The sequence below is a fragment of the Diplotaxodon limnothrissa genome, linkage group LG23 (genome assembly GCF_057381915.1).
Source record: "Diplotaxodon limnothrissa isolate DT_005_m linkage group LG23, D_limnothrissa_male_GT1.1, whole genome shotgun sequence".
Classification (NCBI taxonomy): Eukaryota; Metazoa; Chordata; class Actinopteri; order Cichliformes; family Cichlidae; genus Diplotaxodon; species Diplotaxodon limnothrissa.
In genome coordinates, this window is record NC_140617.1 from 40,736,437 (window position 1) to 40,756,344 (window position 19,908).

Here is a 19,908-nt window from a genome sequence, read left to right on the forward strand (position 1 = left end):
GCATTCCCACAAGTGGCTTCACCTCCGCCCTCCTCTTCTTCTGTCTGATACCCACCCCACCCTGCCACCCGCTCCCCCCACCCTGTCCTCTCCTGCTCACATTTTCCAGGCATTTCTAAGCACACATGATAGATAAAGCGATCCATTTCTTCTCTGCTACATTCCTTTCTTCTTGTGGTTTTTTTCTTCATCCCCCCTCCAGTTGACGTCTTAGCTAGTGCGTATTGACAGGGCTTTTGCGTGTTTCTCATTTTTGCTGATGCAGAGTATTTTGCCCAGCTTCCTGCTCCATATCTCAACCCACCCCTCCTTCCTAAATGGCCTCGGTGTTTCTTTATGAGCTTTGACATATTTCATTAGGCGGATGGTCTTAAGAGGCCTGCCTGGCTTCTTTAATCTGGCTAAAACCCTCTTTCTCTCTGGCTGAAGCTGCCGCGAGGTGCGTTTCACTCCTCTAACTCTTTCTTTCCTCTCTCTCCATCTTTCTCTCTGTCACTTACTCAAGCTGTCCCCCCCCCCCCCCCCTCTCTCTCTCTGTCTTGATTCTCCAGTCGTTCGAGTCTCAATCTTCAATAGAGCTTTAAGTCTCATTTCTTTCTTTTTTTCCGCTTTCATCTTTGCAACCACTCGTCCTTTCCTACTTCTTCCCAATCGCCTTTTTCTCGCTCTTTGTCACCAGACTCATCCCCATTTTTAGTCTGCTCTCAATCCCAAAACTTCATCTCCTTCTCTCTCTCTCTCTCCGCCTTTCTTTCCCTCTTTCTCTCTTCACGATCAATTTCATTCCCTTTCTTTCAACAGGCTGATCCTTTTTTTAGTAACTCGCCTTCTGTAATCTGTGGTTCTCCCTCTCCCGCTGTCTCTTTCCTCGCTCAGCTGCAGCTGTATCTGTTCCAGCTTCATGTGATTATGCTGAACATGCTCCAGTCTTGGAGTTTCCTCTACCGACTCAGACCCAGTCGTCTCGGTGTGTGTTGTGTTTGCGTGTACGTGCATGTGAACACCCCACCAAGACACTCCCAGCAGTGCTGGACAGATATCGCTCCATTCATCCCTTTATTTCTCTTCCTTAGAGTGTCTCCCTGGCAGCAGGCTACTTTACCCCTTACAACACACCTGGGATCTCATCCAGCCCAGCAGCACTGTACCTCCGCTCACTTTTGCAGTAATTTTGTATGTTTTTTCTGCCTTTTCCAAGCTTCTTTAAGTGTGTATTGTTTTTGTTTTGCTTTAAACGATCACCTTGAAAACCCTCATTCAGACTCATTCGTTGTTGTTTGGATGTTTAGAGCTAAATGGCTAACAGCTAACCCTGCAGCAGTGCCACCAGTGAGATCACTCTGTGTGCCCATTAGTCCCTGTTGTTTCTTTCCTGCACAATGAGGCATCAGAAAGCTAGCCAGCATCCTGCCAGCGCTGAAGCCTTTGCTTTTTTCCCCCCTGACAGTATTTGTTTGGGCGCTGTGTAATTCAGCTTTTTTTCTGCTGTTTGTGCTCTCTTTCCTTCTTTTACTTGCTATATCATAAGGACTGTTTGTATGCGCTCCCGCAACTCTGCCTTTGGGGGGAAAAAAACAAAAACAAAACAAACTCTTCTTTCTTTAAACTTGACCACTATCCTCTTCAAGTTGGTGCTTCGTCTTCTGCACCTCAGGCCTCAGTCCATTTATCCTATTTGATTTGGATGAATTCCTGAAAGGCCGGCACATCGGTGACCTGTGCTGGACGTTTTTTGGTGTAGTAAAAGGGCTACCTTTCAACTTTATTTTTGAAGACAAAAAGGTCGCCAGGTGGTAAGTCTAGTCAGTAGGTTAGGCGCTCAGATAGTGTTTGTGTGGCCATAAAAGGAAGGTTTAATGGTTTGTGCTGTCCTCACTTAAAGACTCCACTGGTTCAACTGAGCTGTTGCACAACCTTAAACGCTTCCACAGAGCGAGCTACAGATCGGAGCCACACTGCTAGCCTTCAGGTCTAATGTGTGTCTGGTGGCCATCAAGGGCGGGGGCACTGGCGGTTTGATCCCCGGCTGGTGAGGCTATCTATGCGGATATGGAATGTCAGGTGAACTAGCGTGAGAGTATATTCGGGCTCTGGAACCAGTCTCCTGCAGACAGGATGGACTCTGTTCCAGTCTGGAGTTTCCCTCTGTGAGAGGCGGCAGGCAGGGGTGGGTGTTTTGTATCCCCTGGACTTTTCTGCCTTATATGTTGGGGCTTTTCCCAGTGGACGAGGGGATTGTTTCTCTGTGTCTTCCGGGAAAGGGTCCGAGCTCTCCAGAGTTGAACAAAGAGCTGACCTTGAGATTGATAATGGCTCAGTTTAAATCAGGTTTGGGTTACAGCAGCGATGTGTTTATGTTTAATCTTGTGTCAGACTGTAAGAAACTGGCATTTAAATAGAAAAATTTACACAAGCCCCTCCCACCCCAACACCCATGCCTTTTCCTTGATTATTGAAGCACTTTTTGTAGCAGTTTAGCTTAAAACTGTTTTTACAAAGTAATAGAAAAAGGCTAATAGGTACTTCCAGCATATTTACAATGTGGTAGAAAATACTCTTTTGGCCTCTATGGATACTTTCCCCTTTAAAAATTAACTTTTAATAAAAAGAGAATAAAAATTAACTAAATAAAAGTGTTAGGGGTGTGGCCAAGTTGAGTGACAGGTGTCCCAACACAGGCAGCTAGAACCAGTTGGGATCTGCTAGACCTTTCTCCCACCCTTTAACTCCAATCTGTTGTGGCAGATGGCTGCCTGGTTCTGCCAGAGGTTTCCTCCTGATAAAAGGGAGTTCTTCCTTCCCGCTCTCACCAAGTGTTTGCTCATAAGGGGTCGTGTGGGTTTTCTCTGTATTACTTAGTCTATTTCCCTTACAATATAAAATACAATGTCATTTGGCGCTTTATAAATTAAAATGAATTGAAATGAAACCACTACTTGAAATCATAAAACTGGCACTTACACTATCTGTGTTATTTTGGTGCATTTGAAGCATTTTTAGTGGATTATTACGGCTTGCTGTCCCTGAGGTTTGTGCTTCAGTTTTTAAGGTCACTTCCTGGTACTAAAAATCAACATGGGAGCAGCCAAAATGCTAACATTAAGTCCAAAACCTATGGGTGGAATCCCAGTGGATATATCGATCTTTTACACCGTTTAGGGCCCCGCTGGCATAAGGCTGCCAGTGCTGGAGTTCTGTTTGTTTGTGTGTGTGTGTGTGTGGGTTGACTGTGTTTTGGATCTGGGTCATACACTTTACGTAGGTGTTTCATTGTTTTCAATTTAATGCCAAATTCAAGTTTTTCCACAATAGTTTAAGACTCTTTACAAAAGATCCTTTTGTCTTGATGACGTGTACAACATGCTCAGCGAGCTTTGTGAAAATGTAATAAAGTTTTCTGTGATTCTGAATGGTTGCAGGCTGTGATTGGTTGTCATTCGGCATATTTAATGTGTCTCAGCTAATTCACTCAGGACCATAGTTGACTGTCTTGAAGTCTGACTCCTGCATTAAGGTTAAGTGAATAGTTTGGCTGTCTGTAAAGGTCTTTATAAATCTAGCATGCCGGGTGTGTATGTTTGTGTGCGTCTCAATGTATGCACCCTCTCAGTTCTGCCTCATTGCCTCAAGTATTTTAACTGGCTGCGCGTTTACAAATGGCACATGTCCCACTCCGCAGAGTTCTCTCCAGCCCTCATCCATACTCTGCCACCCCCGCTGCGTCGCAGTAATCCAGTAGAGGTAGGCAGTAATTATGAAATGGCCTTTTAAGTCCTCTCCAGTTATTAAAGCCATTCGTCTAGGTGGAGGCTAAATACAAACAGCCCATATGTCCCCTTTCCCTCATACATCTAAACAACTAAACACAATTACTGCCAGAGCAATGTTTCCATCCAGCTTCATTTTCTGCCTCTGACATAGCTGAATGCATTCAGATAGTAATGGATGGATGCTTAATGATTGAACAGCTCTTTAATTGGAGTGAGTTCTGATAGGCCATACCATGAATTGGATTTTACTTTTACTGGCTGTACAGTCGTATGAAGTCATTTGGTGGGCAGTCAGGTTTGTCGGGTGATATGAAAATAGTTGCTGTGTCATTTTCATTTTTAAAGGATGCAGCTGGGGATGTTTTGTATTTATCTTTCTGTCAACAAATCCCATGAAAAAAGTAGCGGGATCAGTTGATTCAAACGTGGAAAGTTACTGATGTTTGAATAGTGTTCTGTTATAATTGTATGTAAGTCCTGGGTTTGCGGGCTGAATGTCACAGATAAAGGAAAGAAAAGAGAAAAGCTAACACACTGGTATCTACTCTTCAGACACAAGTGGCAACTGTAGTTCCTCGAATGGCCACTGGGGACTACCTAAAAAAGCGCAAAAATCCCCAGCACCGCAGCAGTAGTACATTTTTATAGTATGCTATAACACAATTTCCTCACAGTTGTGTTTGTGATGGTGATTCTTTTTTTTATATGTTTGCTATCGGGTTAATTGTACCATCAGACATCCCAAAAACTATCAACACCAGCTTGGTGATTTTTCCAGTATTTTATTTGTTGTTTACTTTGCACAAGACACGTGCAAGCTGCAAACAAGCTTGCTAGCCTTAGTTGAAAGCTTAGCACTCCAGTCTCATCTGAATTTGATTTTAACAAAAAACAAAAGAAAAACCATGGCTGACCAAAATGCTAACATATCACCGGGCGATGTTATTTCCATCTTTTATATACAGTTTGTATTCATACCTCTAACGTGTCATTGTGGTTTCACGCCAAAAAAGCTTTTAAAGCTCCATGTTCAGTATATTTAATCCAGTGTGAAGCACTTCTTTCATGAGAGACCTTTGTGTGTTACTTTGTGTAGTTTAAACAGCTTAAATCTAAAAACATTCACAGAGATGAGATCGTTAATATCTGTGGTAATTTAAGAACTTGTTGAATTTAATTGCTTTTACTAAAACTGGAAGTAATCTTTCTGTGTCTTGTGACCCTGTTTTTAATGCTTTTGTTGAATTGGATTCAAGAACCTTCACTGAACAGGGCGACATTGAGATCAGGCTTTCTTTTGCAGGTGTGTAGAGTGTATGTGTGGCGGTGAGTGCCACGTGTTTTTATAGCAGAGTGCAGGTCAGGGCTTGTTTTACTGGTCTCCAGAACAACAGCTTCAGGTTTTATTGGTTGATCCTGAGATTGGATACTAGATTGAAAAGTGTGTGTGTGTGTAGCTGTGCCCTACATGTGTGTGTCTTGAAGCGTGTGTTCCCTGTACCCAATTTAAAGAACTACAGTATGGCCAGGAGCAGCAAGCCCCTTTGTTACTAAAGTGTCTCCTTGGCAACTCAGCATCACCCATCTCTCTCTCTCTCTCTCTCTCTCTCTCTCTCGTACACACACATGCAGACAGATACACACACACACACACACACACACACACACAGTCACTGCCACCCCCAGCTGTTTTGATGGAGGGGGCGCTTTCTTGTAACCGTGGCAACCTCTTTGCCAGTCTGCTACAAAGCTGCTTGCTGTAGAGCAAGTGCAGTTTTTAAAATAACATCTCCGTCCACATGTAAAAAGCAAACGCTGTCAGGGACATACCAAATTCAAACTGTGTTGAAATGTTAGCCAGTCAGAAGTCTAGAAGCCCGGGAGGGACAGAGTAAACAGGGTTTGTGCCCTCACAAAACCTCAAGTACTTTTGAAAAGTTTTGGCGTTTTTCTGGAAAGGCAGCTAATTTTGTGTTACTCTTCAAGTGCCATTTTCAATTACCTTCATCATTTCAAATGTTAATAACTAAAGACAGTATTTTGGATTTTGTCTCACTGGCTCTCTTGGCCAGAGTGTATTCAATAAAGAAAGAAACTGAAAATTTTACATTAGTCTGAGTGATTCATAATTGTAAGTCACAGTGCTGTGAAATATGGCTGGTGTAGACTCACAACTCAGGAATGGACAAAATGCATAGAACATACTTACATTAAATTAATTTTTTTTTTTAAAATTTATTCAAAACCGACAACGACGACGATGGCATCGGGATTTGGGTTGTGAGAACTTGTGTGTTTAATGCAGAAACCACGTTCGAAGTTCACTCTGTCTTTGTAAATGGAGGGACAGTGACATGACATCAAATTTCTGAACAAACTGTATCAATATGTAATGATGGTTGCAGGTGTGTCACGCTCACTTTTAAAATACCTTTTTTTTTTTTAAAGTACAAAGCAGCGTGATGGAGCAGTGTTAGTCCTTTCAGGGCCTGTCAGCACAGCGGGACCCCGAGGCTACGTTCCAGGCAAAGTCTTCACTGCTGTCTGTTCAATACAGACACAACAGCAGTCAGCCTCTGCAGAGTCACAATATACACATCGCATTTGGATGCGTGCGGGTTAGAAATGCGCGCAGGTGGATATTTGCATGCGTGTGTTGGTGTGTAAGCACCTACAGCTTGCATGCAGGCGTGGGCTTTTATGAGTGGATATTGTTTGTGGACACTTTGGAGTGTTTATGCGTTTAGGGGGGAATGCAAGCACCATTACGCAGAGGTAATTGGCAGGTTCTTTGTTTCAGCTCCCTTTTTTGTTTAGTTTTTTCTTCTTTAAGGATGTTCTCGTACCGCATTTCAAAGGAGTCACTCGTTAATCCTGAGATGAATAAGTAATGTTTACAGCAAACGTTGTTGCCACCGTAAATGACTGTTTAAAGGCTTCTTTTATAACAGTGTAATTGACATTCTTCCCTTGAAAAACATCCTGGATAATTTAATCACACTGTAGATTAGGTTTATGTTATGGTCATCACTTTTAATGATATCAGCTTTGTTTTTCAGAAATTAGATACATTTTTTTCAACTGTTAGTTTTGTGGTTCATTTAAGTGCGGTAGGCAGGAATCGTCACACATCAAATGTCAGAAACCCAACGCGAAATCATTCAAACAAACCTTTAAAAAAAACAAGAAAACTTGCTGACACATCCTCTGAACCTCAAGGACTTGCGAATCGCCAGTGCCGCAGAGTGATGGGAATCGTGCGAGAGGTTCAAATTGATTCAAATGTCCTCCAGCAGCAACAGCTCGTGTTTGATTGTTGAAAGCAAAAGCACACCAGGTTTTGTTTTTTGGGCTTTTTCTTTTTTTATCCACTCAACTAAGTAAAGGATACGGGCTGAAATAAAAGGGAAGTGGATTGTTGTAGGCAGCGAGTTCCCAGTTCCCGCTGATCAAAGTTAAATGACTTGAATAAGAAAAGCAGCGCACACACGTTTCTGGGAAAATTAGCTGCTTTGCACACAGGCATTGGGAGGAACGATGCAAACTTTGTTGAGGCAAATTACGAAGGCCGTCGGGTTGCTTCTAGAGATGGCTGCCAGAGATTCAGACCACTTTGTTGTTCCAAAACTGTTTAAAGTCCTTTTTTAAAGATTTGGTTCTGTAATTGGATGTTTTCTATTGAAGTGCAAGTTGTAAATTGCCCCTTTTTTTTTTTTTTTTACAGTTTTTTTTTTTTTAAACTTGAGTTTGTTTCTGAGTAATCTAATGATGATTACTCATCCTCTGCACTGATGATCCCACCCTTCATTAAACATCATCTCTGCCGAGAAAGTTCATCGTGAAGAAAAACCAGAAGTTTGCTGCTCGCTGACAAAGTGAGCGAAAAGTGATGCCAAGCGAAGACGTGACATTACCTCTTGATCTTGGGCGGAGGGGTGCTGCAGCTGTGAAGGGCACTGACTGTCATCCTGGCCCTCCTTTTTTTTGGCTGTTAGGCTGTTTGTCAAATGTGTGCACCAGCTTGAATCAGTGGCAATCAGGCTGACATGATGCGAACGGATCCGTGAGAGCATCTGCTGGCACAGCGGGCAGCGATATGTGATAAACGCTGATTTCACCCTCCATTGGATCGAGCTGGCGATGATAGCCACCTCTCCCCCGCTCATCCATCCTATTAAACCCTCATTATTCATTTACCTCCAGCCTCAACAGCCTGACATGCATGGAATGAGTGCAACTCGCAGCCCCACGCATGCACACAAAAAAAGAAATTGTGCTCATTTCATCTGTGGCGGTCAAGGACACGCTCGCCGCTATCTCACGTAGTCAGTATCATGACTTTCTTCTTCTTCTTTTATTTAAGGGTTGGAACAAAATTCTCTCATTTAGTGGTAAATACACACCCGCCCACACGCTCAGACACACAGTTTCCCTGCATAGTGCGGCGGCAGTGCACTGGCAAGGAGCTTAATTCTATCAGGCTGCAAGCTGGACAGCCGTAATTACATTTGTGACACAAATCCTGCCTCTCAAATTGAGCGTTTTATTCCTGAGCGCCCCCCCCTACCCCCCCACCTCTCTATTTATAACCCCTTATTCCCCTTATTCCCCATAAATCCCACTTCCTCTCAGAAAGTCAATTTAGGACTTAAAAGGCAGCAACGCTCTGCTTACTTTTTTCCTCCTCCTTCGACTCCATCGCCGCTTCAGTTTCACTCCCAACACCCCCCACCCTCCCACCCCCTCCCGCTCTGCTTGGAAGCTTTGAAGCCTCTGAAATGACAAAAAATACGTCTTAAGCAGTGAGTGCCGTGATGCGAGAAAGTCATCCCTACAGAAGAGTTTCAGAAAGTGAAAACGCTGCTTGCAACCTGCCTGTAACTTCTTTGAAGAGTCACTGCTCTATTGTGATACATCACCTGGGTGGGTTAGTTGCTTTTAGGGGTTGGAAGCAGGTGTCTTTTCAGCAGTCTTCTCGGTCATCTGTCCCGCAGTTTCCTGCCACAGCCTGAATGTCACAAGCGTCTTTGACTTTATTCTCAGTGACATTTACTCTTTTCTTCTTTTCCTTACAGCTCTGTGTTTCCTCAAATCTTCAGCATTTCCCCGCTACCTCCTCCTCCTCCCCCGCCTGCTCTCCGATCCCCTTGCTGAATCAGCTGTGGCCTTCATTGCACTCCTGCTCCTCCATCTAGCCCTTTCTTCCTCTCGAGTTGGAGGCCATACCCCGAGTACAGTATGATGGCAGTTCATTTATTCCCCCCTGTCTCTTGCTTATGCATGAGCCTGTCAGTTCCCATAGTACCGCTCCTCACCTGCGCCTGTACCGTTTCACCTCATTCATCGTTTCTTCTCCCCTTCTTTTATGTCGCTCATACGGGACTCCGACTTTCTCCCCATTTCTGTCAAGCCTGTTTTTCACGCTCTCCTCTTCCTTTACCTTTCACTCTACATTTCATATACAAGACTTCATATTTCTCTCTTTAACCGTTCTCAGCTTCATTCCAAAAAGCTCTTATACGTCAACAGAAAAATGTGTGAGAGCTGATACTGATTGATCCACGTGTATATGTGAGATTTTTACATTTTCAGGCCTTGAGCTAGGCATAGTTTCCAGACAAGTTTATGCATGTGTATGTACGGTTATGCATAATAATGTGAGAAAGTTTTAGGAGGATGATCTTTAAGGTGATGCAATTTGGACTTTAAAATGTTTGTAAGAGCAGGATTTTTCTTCCTTCCATAAATAATGACTTTAATGCCATGAATTTAAATTTTAGTCCACATTTTCCATCTTTCATTTGATGTATTCTGGCTCTATTCTATCAGTCGCCATTGCTGCCGTGTCATTCCTTCAATCAATCTGTTTTCCCAACTACTTTTCTTAGTTAGTCGCGCTGGGCTGGAGTCTATCCCAGCTGACATTGAGTAGGAGGCAGGGTGCACCCTGCACAGTCAATCTATTATATATTCCGGCTTTCGTTCTGATTTTTATGCTATAAATTAAGACTTTTATTCCAGCTATTAAAATTTAATTCTGCAAATTACCATTCCTAGCATTCCTTCGATCCATCCATCTTTCTTAAACGCTTATTCAGTTTATACTTGTGGAGGGTTAGAGCCTATCCCAGCTGACATTTCATAAATGATGAATTTTATTTCGAGTAGATTCAGACTTTATGGTTTTTCATGAAAAATATATTTTCTTTCTATGTATTGTTAGTTTAAGTCTATACATTCTGAGTTTCATTACATATTTCCCAACTTTCATGCCATACAATGAAGTTTTATTATGTGTTAGTTGATTTGAATGTTCTCCAGGATTTACATTTAGTCTCTGATATACATAAAAAGCCTAAAGCATACCCCATAAAGGCATTTTTCTGGAAGTAAGTGTTAAGTAATGTTAAGTAGTAAGTAGTTACTGTACTGTATATGGAGGAACCATAAGGTTACTGTTTTTGTTAGTTCAATAATCAGTGATTTTAGTGTAATAATAGCAAACTTAGCTTGATTATGTTTCCTGGTGATTCATAGATAATGAGCTAATTAAGTGTCAACTCTTACAAAAGACCCATTTCTGTATTACCTAAATGATAACTCTGCCTGTAGAAGCAACAACACTAATGGATAAATTACCGTCTAAATCCTGGAATTTGCAGTCCCAGCCCCCGCACCAATTCTTACATACACTGAAGGCAAATTAAATTGTAGCCAGCTCTGAGAGTTTAAAAAGTTTAATGCAGATGCTCTTTAAATAAGGAAATATTATTTGAGGAGATGGGTTCAAGTTTAATGTTTTGCAAGCGGTGGGTTAGCTTATCCTAAAAGCTTGTGATCTGAATAAAGTCTTTGTGTCAATTTAGCAGTGGCTGCGTCTCTAAATTTAAGCAAACCTCCATCCTCCATCCATCAGCCAGGCTTCTTTCATACTCTTCATTGGATTTCCTCCTCTGTTTTATGTGCTGGAATAGTGGAAAATGGTGAAGTTAGCTTTGGGATGAATTAGTCATGGCGGAGTGTCTTTCTGTCTCGCAGAGCCTTCAGATGGAGGAGCACTCGGCCCCACCCTGGGCCTCATGAAGTCCAGCTCCCTGGAGAGCCTGCAGACGGCCATGTCTGAGGCGAAGCAGAGTCACATCCAAGACCACGTGCCCTTTCATCGCCCACGGCCGCACATGGTCCGGGGGCGGGGATGCAACCAGAGTTTCCGCATCGCCATTGACAAGTCGTATGACGGACCTTCTGAAGACGGTAAGACCCCAGGAGAAAAGCAGACATGTTGAACTGCTACTACCAAAAATCTTTTCGAAAAACAAGAAGCAGACACAACAAAACTGCCCACTGTAAGGAATGTTCCCTTTTAATGCACGACTGGGATTCCTTCCTAGACACTGTACCCATTTAAATGAGAGGCTACGCTGCCAGTGCACATCCTTTAAGCTTTATAACACACTGGCACTCAAAAAAGAGCCAGAGGCCTGCCAAGGTACAGTGCTTAGCCTAAGTACCTTAATGAAATGCTACATGATTTTATCCACTCAGCAATTTGGAAAGAACAACTTTATGTCTTACAGCAGCATATTTTTAATGCTCTAAATTGTGACCACACATACGTGTGGGATGAGGGATGTGTGCGATTAACATATGAGGAAATTAAATCCTGGAGTGTGGACAAAAGTTACGATTTGAGGGGTTTTTTTAGGCACACAGTCAACGCTGCAAAAGATAAAACTAAAAAAAAACCAAAAAACCCTCAAATCTGTGTTCCTGGTATCTTGCTACACCTGAGGGGCTTGCATAAGAACAAAGGCTGCCTGTAATGCTCGGAGCTATATCTATGAGTACATATTCCATTGTTGTCTGTGCATCTACTCTGACCTCTGCCATCCAACCTATCCTATTCGTGGGAATTGTTTTCCCTCATCAGACGACGACATGTCAGAGCACAGCTCCGGTCACGAAACGCCCGCCAGCAGCTCGTCTCGCCAGGATCTGGATGCAGACGATGGAAAGAAGAAGAAGAAGAAGAAGGATGAAAGGAAGAAGAAGGAGAAGAAGACCAAAGGGAGGAAGAAGTCACTGGATTCTGTGGAGGACACAGAGAAGAAGACCAAAAAGAAAGGATTTGGCATCTTAAGGTAAGGAGATCTTCAGGTCCGAATACTTAACATCCCGAATTGATGTTTAACTAGTTTGTAACTTGTTGGCTTCCCCAGTTGAAAGCTCCCGTCATCAACAAAAATGACTTGACATGGACTTTCTGACAAATAGAACCTAATGAAGATGTAAACATTAGTTAAATATGTACATGAGCCCTGTTGCTGGTCGCTGGCTGACTGCAGATGGATTGAATAGCACTCACAAATTAACTTCTTTCCACTTGAGGCAATAGCTGACACTTTTAAACGAAACATTTTGTATTTCTGCAATTACAGTTCCAGAGTCAAATAAGGTGCTGACATTAGCTTTATCTCTTCATGCGTGTCCTGGCAGGAGTGAAGCATGTTAATTGGCACGGTGGTAATAAGTGTCCTATAAACGACTGATGGGAACATTAATGGATCCTAGAAGCACAAACCGAGCCAGTGTAATATGCTTTTATTCTGGTTTTCCAAGTTTAATTACATTTCTAAGTAATTAAACAGAGACATATTAATTTTTCATTTTTATTTTATTAACCCATTGCAATCAAATTGGGGAATGTGCTGCCTTTTGTATATACACTGTTCAAAAAATTAAAGGAACACTTTGAAAACATATCAGATCTCAATGAAACGAAGTCATGCTGGGTATCTGCGCTGATGGATTGGGTAATGTGTCAGGAGTGAAAGGATGCCACATTGTTTGATGGCAATGAAAACTATCAACCTACAGTGGGCTGAATTCAAAGACACGGCAAAACTCAAAGTGAAAAGATGATGCAGCAGACTAAGTTTCATTGCAATTTCTTTGCAGCAACTCAAAATGGTGCTCAGTAGTTTGTATGGCCTCCGCGTGCTTGTATGCGTGCCTGACAAGGGGCATGGTCCTAATGACACGGCAGATAGTGTACTGGGGGATCTCAGAGCTCCTGGTAGACTCTAATGGTGTCGGAATGGACACAAACATGTCCCAGAGATGATCAGTTGACGTCTATACAGGTCTGTATCTCCCCAGACCATCACTTATTCTTACGGGCAGCTTTCACGTCTGTCACGTGTTCAGGGTGAACCAGCACTCATCTGTGAAAAGCACAGGGTGTCAGTCAGTGACCTGCCTATTCTGGTATTCTATGGAAAATTCGAATCAGGCCCCACGGTGCTGGACAGCGAGCAAAGGGACGACTAGAGGACGTCAGGCCAATCTCATGAAGTCTGTTTCTGATTGTTTGGACAGAAAAATTCACACGAGCATCCTGCTGGAGGTCATTTTGTAGCTCTGGCAGTGCTCGTCCTGTTCCTCCTTGCAAAAAGAAGCAGATACTAGTCCTGCTGATGGGCCTTTTACGGCCCTTTCCAGCGCTTACAGACTGTGCTGGGAGACAGAGCAAACCTTCTGACAATGGCACATATTGATGTGCCATGCTGGAGGAGTTGGACTATCTGTGCAACCTCTGCAGGGTCCTATGCATCAGCTCATGGTACCAGGAGGGACACTGACCCTAGCAAAATGCAAAATTACTGAAAAAAAAAAGATGAGGAGGGAAAATGTTCAGTGATCACCAGTTAGCATTAGCCTAACTCTATAATAATAGTATTATCATTACAGCTTTAGCTGAAACAAAACCATTTAAAAGGCTTTGCTTTGATTTTTTTTAAATCAAATATTTTCTAATTTAAAAGAAAATTAACAGCTAGAACAAACCAGATAACTACTCCTAAAGCTCAAGCTATAGCATCATCTGAAAGCAGCATTACTTATATTGTTCTCTTTAAATTGAGCTGATTTTCATCTGTATTATTTTCTACTAGTCTTTTATTTTTAGGTTTGCCTGCTGGTTAAAACCAGATGTGCATTTTGTAGCTGTGAGGGAAACAGACATCAGGTGCATCCCTCCTGTAAACAGAAGAATCGATGGACAGAAGCAGCACTATGTCTTACTTTTCTTGGTTAAGTTTCAACAAATTACCTCTGCGAGCACAGCAGGATTACGGGATCTTGGATATTGGATGTGAACACAACCTTCTCAGTAATGGAGGGTATCCATTATTTCTCAATCCAAGCAAAGTTGCACAGTAGTGACCCAAACCGCTCGTCACCCCCCTTATCAACATGTCCCCATCGTGATTTGCAGTGGTCCAATCCCACCAGCTGCAATCCTTATCTATTGGCAGTGACACGGTGTGGTCAGTGTATCACTACACTTCCAACACTTGAGATTCAATTAGGCTGTGACGAGAGATAGCGCGAGCTGAGCGTTGGCCTACAGATGGCAGATAAGAATCCAATCGGCCACAGTGTCAAGGGCAGTAATGGAGGAGATGTTCACACGTTGAGCCCGGTAGGGGAGAGTCGAGCCGGGGCTGGGAAGGGCAAGCTGAAGGACACACTTGGAGGAGGTACATGCAAGAGCACATGTCAGCTTGTAGTTGAGTGTAAAGCTGAAATCCACTTCGCCTAGAGCTGGATTTACCCAGGAAAGACAGTTTTGTTTCCTATTCTGCGCCACACACATTGTGTTTATATGAAGCTCTACACATGTGCTGCACAAGGACTCCTCGTTTTTCTGTTTGTACTTCTGCATTTGGATCCTCGCTTCTCTCTTCCTGCCTTGTGTATACTCTCCTTGTCTCTTTGCCTTTACTTGCCAATTTTCACTTATTTTTATTTCTCACAGTTCAAGTTCAGGTGTATCAGTAAAATGCATCTGTCATTGGGCTCGCACATCTCACTATGTCCACGCTCTTTTTTCCCCCCTCTTAATTTAACACAGTAGTCGGAAACAATCAAAACCAGCCTGCTGCTGGTCTCTTGCACAGACTTGGACTCCTCTTCTACCTCAACAATAGCCTGACTATTGTAAAAGCTTCCAGATTGTCGCGCCGCACACTCGCCCCTCTCTCTCGCGCTCTCCCTGCCCTTTATCCGTCCAGCTTGATTGTTATTGAACTTGAAATATGACTTAATTAGCTGGAGTATTGCACTGTTCAATCTGATTGCAGCTCTCAAATGTTATTTTACTCCAATGGCAGCATTAGGAAAAGGGCAAATTATAAACATATGACCTCAATTTACCACGGCAATGAAAGTGTGCACAACAACAGCTAGCACGACAAATGCTGGAAGCCGGCCCCGTCCTTCCAGTGGCCGTAAATATTTAATTTAGCTGCTGCATTGTTTGAAGAGCAAGTTGTTTTTGGCATTGGGTAGCAAACAGCTGGATATACGGTGACCTCTGGAAATCACATATTTGTTGTGGGAACATTTATTTTTTCTAAATTCATACATGATCCTCATTGTATTGTTTCATGGCCTTGCATTTAAAAGCCTAGATGTTGTTATTTTACATGAGTGCAGCAGTTTGCCTTAAGAAACGTGTTTGTTTAAGGTAAAAAAAATTAATTACATCATTTGATAAAACGGTGAATATCCTTTTGGAAAAATCCATGTAGTCTTTATTGAATCGAAATGCACACGATGGTAAATTGGCCAGCCAAGCAGCAGCCTTTCCTGTTTAACCCATTAACACCTAGTGTATCATTTGATACATACAGTTTTTGTGTGTTTTTGAGACGTCGACATCATCAGTGTGGTTTATTTTTCCACCATGAAGAACCAAAATAAGATGCACAATCAATTTTTAGCAGTCGATTACCAAAGATGCCAGATGTAGCAAATATGATACCAATTAAAACTAAAATATTCAAATTAATATTGGTTTTTTTTTGTTTAATTTGTCAAAAAAGTTAAATAAACACTCCATTTTCCAAAAAATTGAATTTTATTTCGAGTTTCAGGTTTTAAAGAGGGCTTAAAATTCGTTTTTTGTAAGAATTGTTTCCTAGAGATGCTTTCAATGTAACAGTTCAGCACATTAATCGAGTCACTGAGCGCGACACAGTGGGAATGCTCCTTAACTCACCACATAATACTGTCATGATATGTTACCCACGATAACGCATGATATCAAAATTAGTGTAACTTAGATAGAAATGCACCTAAAAAGGTGTAAAACTGTAATTATGGATTCATTCACGTCATTGTGTGTGTGTGTGTGTGTGTGTGTGTGTGTGTGTGTGTGTATTATTATTCAAATTTAATAGTCCAGTTATTCATTTAAGTAGGCGCTGATTTATTTCCCTCCTCTGTTTGCCAATCCCCCTGTGAATTTCTCTTTTCCCCCCCTAAAGGTTCATTAATTTCCATTCATTTTACTGTAGACTCATTCATTTGATAAGCACCACCGTAGGGAGTTGTAAAATAGTGACTCCGTTAAGTCAGATTGGCAGGGGAATCTATTAAGCACCTGCATGTATATATTTCCACCAATTGCTGTGAAATTGGTGGAGCACATATTTTGTACCATTATTTGACAAAAAATAGTCACGATTTAGCATACGGTGGTCACAATATCCGATTTTCTCTTTATAGCTGTCATGGTGAGAGATATTCAAGGTATTATTGTGGTATTTAGAGTAAATCTGGGGGGAAATACCAATTATGCTATTGGTTAATTTAATTTCTAACTTTATTCTCATACACTTATTGCATATTAGAAGTGCATGGCCCATGCAAGGTCTCTAACTGTGCAATAGCATACAAACAGAACAATTATGCAGGTATTTTAGTAATTATTTGAGCATTATAGTCGCCACAGTGAGTCTTTTTTGTGCGTACAGTAAGCCGGGCCCGCTCTACAAGCCGGTTGTGATTTGATTTGAATCTCAGGGACTGCTGTGAAATTGACTTTGTAATGAAATTGCTTCCTGATTTCTGTTTCACTGTCAAATAGTCCAAACTGATTTGGACGTTTGCCAGTTTTTTTGATGGGTGGGGGGGTTAAAACAGAACTCCCATCGAATTAAACAAAGTGTCAAAAAAGACACACCGTCTTAAGGTTAAAGATGGAAGAGTGCGTTCTGCTTCCTGTATGTGTCCCTCCTGTTCTGGGCTCGGATGCGGTTTCTCCTCTTTTTCATCACCGTGCTCACAAAGCCCCATTCGCGTCTTGTCTCCCTGATTGCTAAATAAGCCAAGACAAATGGCAGTGCCCTTCAGACCTTCCTCAGTAGCGCTTGACTGCTCGTCTTGTCTGTATTCAGCAGACGGCAGTGAAGTCTTTGCCCAGGACGTAGCCTCGGGGGCCGTGCTGCTGACAGACCGCGGAAAGACTAACACTAGGCTGCTCTTATGTTTTCTCTCAACGTCGCCGCCATATCTGCAGAACAAGACAGGTTAGCCTGGTCAGGAGTTTCAGAAAAAGGATCTTTATCTTCCACTTTTGGACTGTAATAAAACCTTTGCCTACAATATTATTTTTATCTCGAAGTAAAAGCTAGAGCTCCCTCCTCACCATTCCCCAAAGTGATATTTTTACAAGTTTCTCAGCCTTGGAAAGTTGCTGAGGGCATTTGTTCTTGTGTGTACAGCTTGAACTGCTTGAGCTCAGACCCGGTCTTGTTTTCATGAAGGATTAGACATGTTATGGTTTTATCCAGCACGACTTAATCAGGAGGTCAGGGTTGTGTGCAACGCTCCCCGTTTCACTCCCAAGTGACATTCGGTCTGCACTGAAATGTGGATTTGTGTTTATACACAGATTCATGCAACTCCATCAGCTTGAGCGTTCATCACACCAGTCACCGGGTGTGTCATTGCTCAACTCCGCTGCCGGCCCTGCCGGGCACTGACACACGCCGTCTGTTTCGTGTCCCGTCAGTCACTCAGTCAGGATCAATGTGGAGCTGTCGCTATCAGCACGTCTCCTGCCGCCACCGCACGCAAACACCCCTCAACCCATTTAAGGGACATGAAAGTCGACGCTTCTGATCTGCTGTTTACAAATCCCACGTACAGCATCGTACAGTATATCCTCTCCCCCGCTCCTCTGTTTGCGGCGCAGAAGAAATCCGACAGTGACGCAAGCCAATTAGCTCCGTCCGTTCCGCTCTCATCCTATCGCGGAGCAGCAGAATGTGCGGGGTGGAAAAGGTAGTCACTGGTAGGCTGTGCTCTGCAAAACCAAAGTCTCGGTGTCAAACTGAAGGAGCTCGACGCTTGATGATTTCTGATGGATTACTGCTCTTATAAGTGCGCCTGTCTTCCTCCTCCTTGTTCCTCGAGCCTTTGCTCTTCCAATTTTAGTTTCCCAATGAGCCTTTTCTCCTCAGATTGTCCTCAAATGTCCTTTCTTTGTTCTGTTTTGCTTCACTTAGCTTTCTATGGTTGAGTATCTCTTTCCCAGTTCATTTCTCTCTGTCCTTGAGTGAACTATTGATTTAACTAAGCAACACTGGATAAAATTAGCTTCAGAGTCCTCGATGGATTCACTCGAGTTTCTAATTTTCTATTATCAAGTGTGCTAATGACTAGTGCGAGGTCCAAGAAACCTCCTGCCAGTTAAACAGAGGCAGGGCGTGTTATTCCTTTACTCTGAGGTTTCTGTGGACTGTTATTTTTTTCTGTTCCTGCTCTGGTATGAATGGTTGTCACTGCCCATCTGTTTATTTGAAAGAAACCAGGAAAGTAAGGCCGACCATCGGTGCGAAATAATAGTAATGTGGAGCACTGAAACAGGCCACAACAGTGCCGCAGTGACTTTAAACACCAAGTGACCTTAAGATCAGCAGGAAGGGAAAGGAATCTTGAATAGGCTGTACTTGTCAGCCGTGTTGGTAGGCATATCAAAATCCCTCTGACATGTTTGTGTGGGTTCCTCACAGCAGTGACTCTAAGCTGTGATGGGGTAAATCGGAGGTGCATTACCTAATCCCACCGTTGGGTTAATGCACTGCAGGTGGATTTCTTTGATCCAGCATCTCATCTGGCATTTAAGGGCTGCTAGCTGCGCTGATACAGAAAGGAGTCTGCACGACAGTATTTATTAATGTTAGTATTCCCTTTTGTAAAATATGCGTAAGGCCATATATTTTGCTCACAGGATATCTCTTGTGGATAAGCATTATCACTCCCTCTATTCATCTCTTTATCTTTCCATAAATAATGTATGCAAACTCGCAGCTATCGCTTACTAATCAGGGCTGCCTTAAATACACGTTCCTAGGGAATGTAAAGCCTTGCAGAGTATATTCTCCCTGCTGTATACTTTGAGCAAAGGTTGGCTGAATTAAAATGAGAGAGTGCAACCGTGCATAGCTGAGGGCTCGCATTATTATTAAATCCTTTATTTAAACAGGTAATCTCATTGAAATCAGGGTGTCCTGTTTTTAAAGGAGACCTTTGCAAAGATAACATGAGAATGGACATTTTGAAATTTAGGAAAATCTTATTCAGGAGTGATGCTCATGCATAAAATCCTCAAATAAAATAAGAGAATGTAGTTTTCAAACTTTTGTATTTAATCCTATTTGTATGCAGCAAAGTATCTGAACCCAGTTGTAGAGTAAATAAGAGGTGCAGCTAGTGTTAGAACTTCCTGTGACTCGGCATTGTAAGTACTACATTTAAATCTTAACAAGGCAGCAGAGGTAATTGGGTAATTTTTAATAAACAAACATCAAGCAGCACTGCTCCCTTATGTTTGTTTAAGAGGACCATCTCAAATTTTTATATAAGATACAGTGGTTGGTAATAAAATGCAGCACCCTGTAGTAAATGGAATAAAGAATATTCAAGGTGGAGGAGGAAGCATATGTATAAATAGCATTACCATCAAGAAAGCACTCAGATTTCTGGAGTGTGTTCCACATGGGTCTTAAAAGTGAGTAAATAATTCTGAATTATTTATAATAATCAATAGTTTTTATTTTATGACCATGAAGATTTCAAAGGAGGCAGGATACTCTTAGGTCACCTGGTGAATAGCATCCCCTTATGTTTCTTTACCAGAGGCCAGAGAACAAGCGCACTGTTTTGATAGGTGAAATGCAGATGCTGGAAAGAGGATAGTACCTCAAATAACCATTTATTAAAGCCAAGGTATGCAGAAGAGCATCTCCACATTTCTGGATGCACAACACGTGCAACGACTACACCA

The 19,908-nt window shown here is 42.3% G+C and overlaps 1 protein-coding gene across 2 annotated transcripts in view; it reads left to right on the top strand.

The window, feature by feature from the left end:
* pard3ba (par-3 family cell polarity regulator beta a) overlaps positions 1-19,908 on the top strand; it is a 207,590-nt gene that overhangs the window by 107,144 nt on the left and 80,538 nt on the right. The window contains exons 18-19 of one of the 2 annotated variants that reach the window (XM_085347625.1): positions 10,809-11,024; positions 11,701-11,911. In XM_085347625.1, the coding sequence (XP_085203751.1) occupies positions 10,809-11,024; positions 11,701-11,911 (427 nt within the window). The remainder of the gene's footprint in view (positions 1-10,808; positions 11,025-11,700; positions 11,912-19,908) is intronic. The other variant, XM_085347626.1, reaches the window with a different exon arrangement.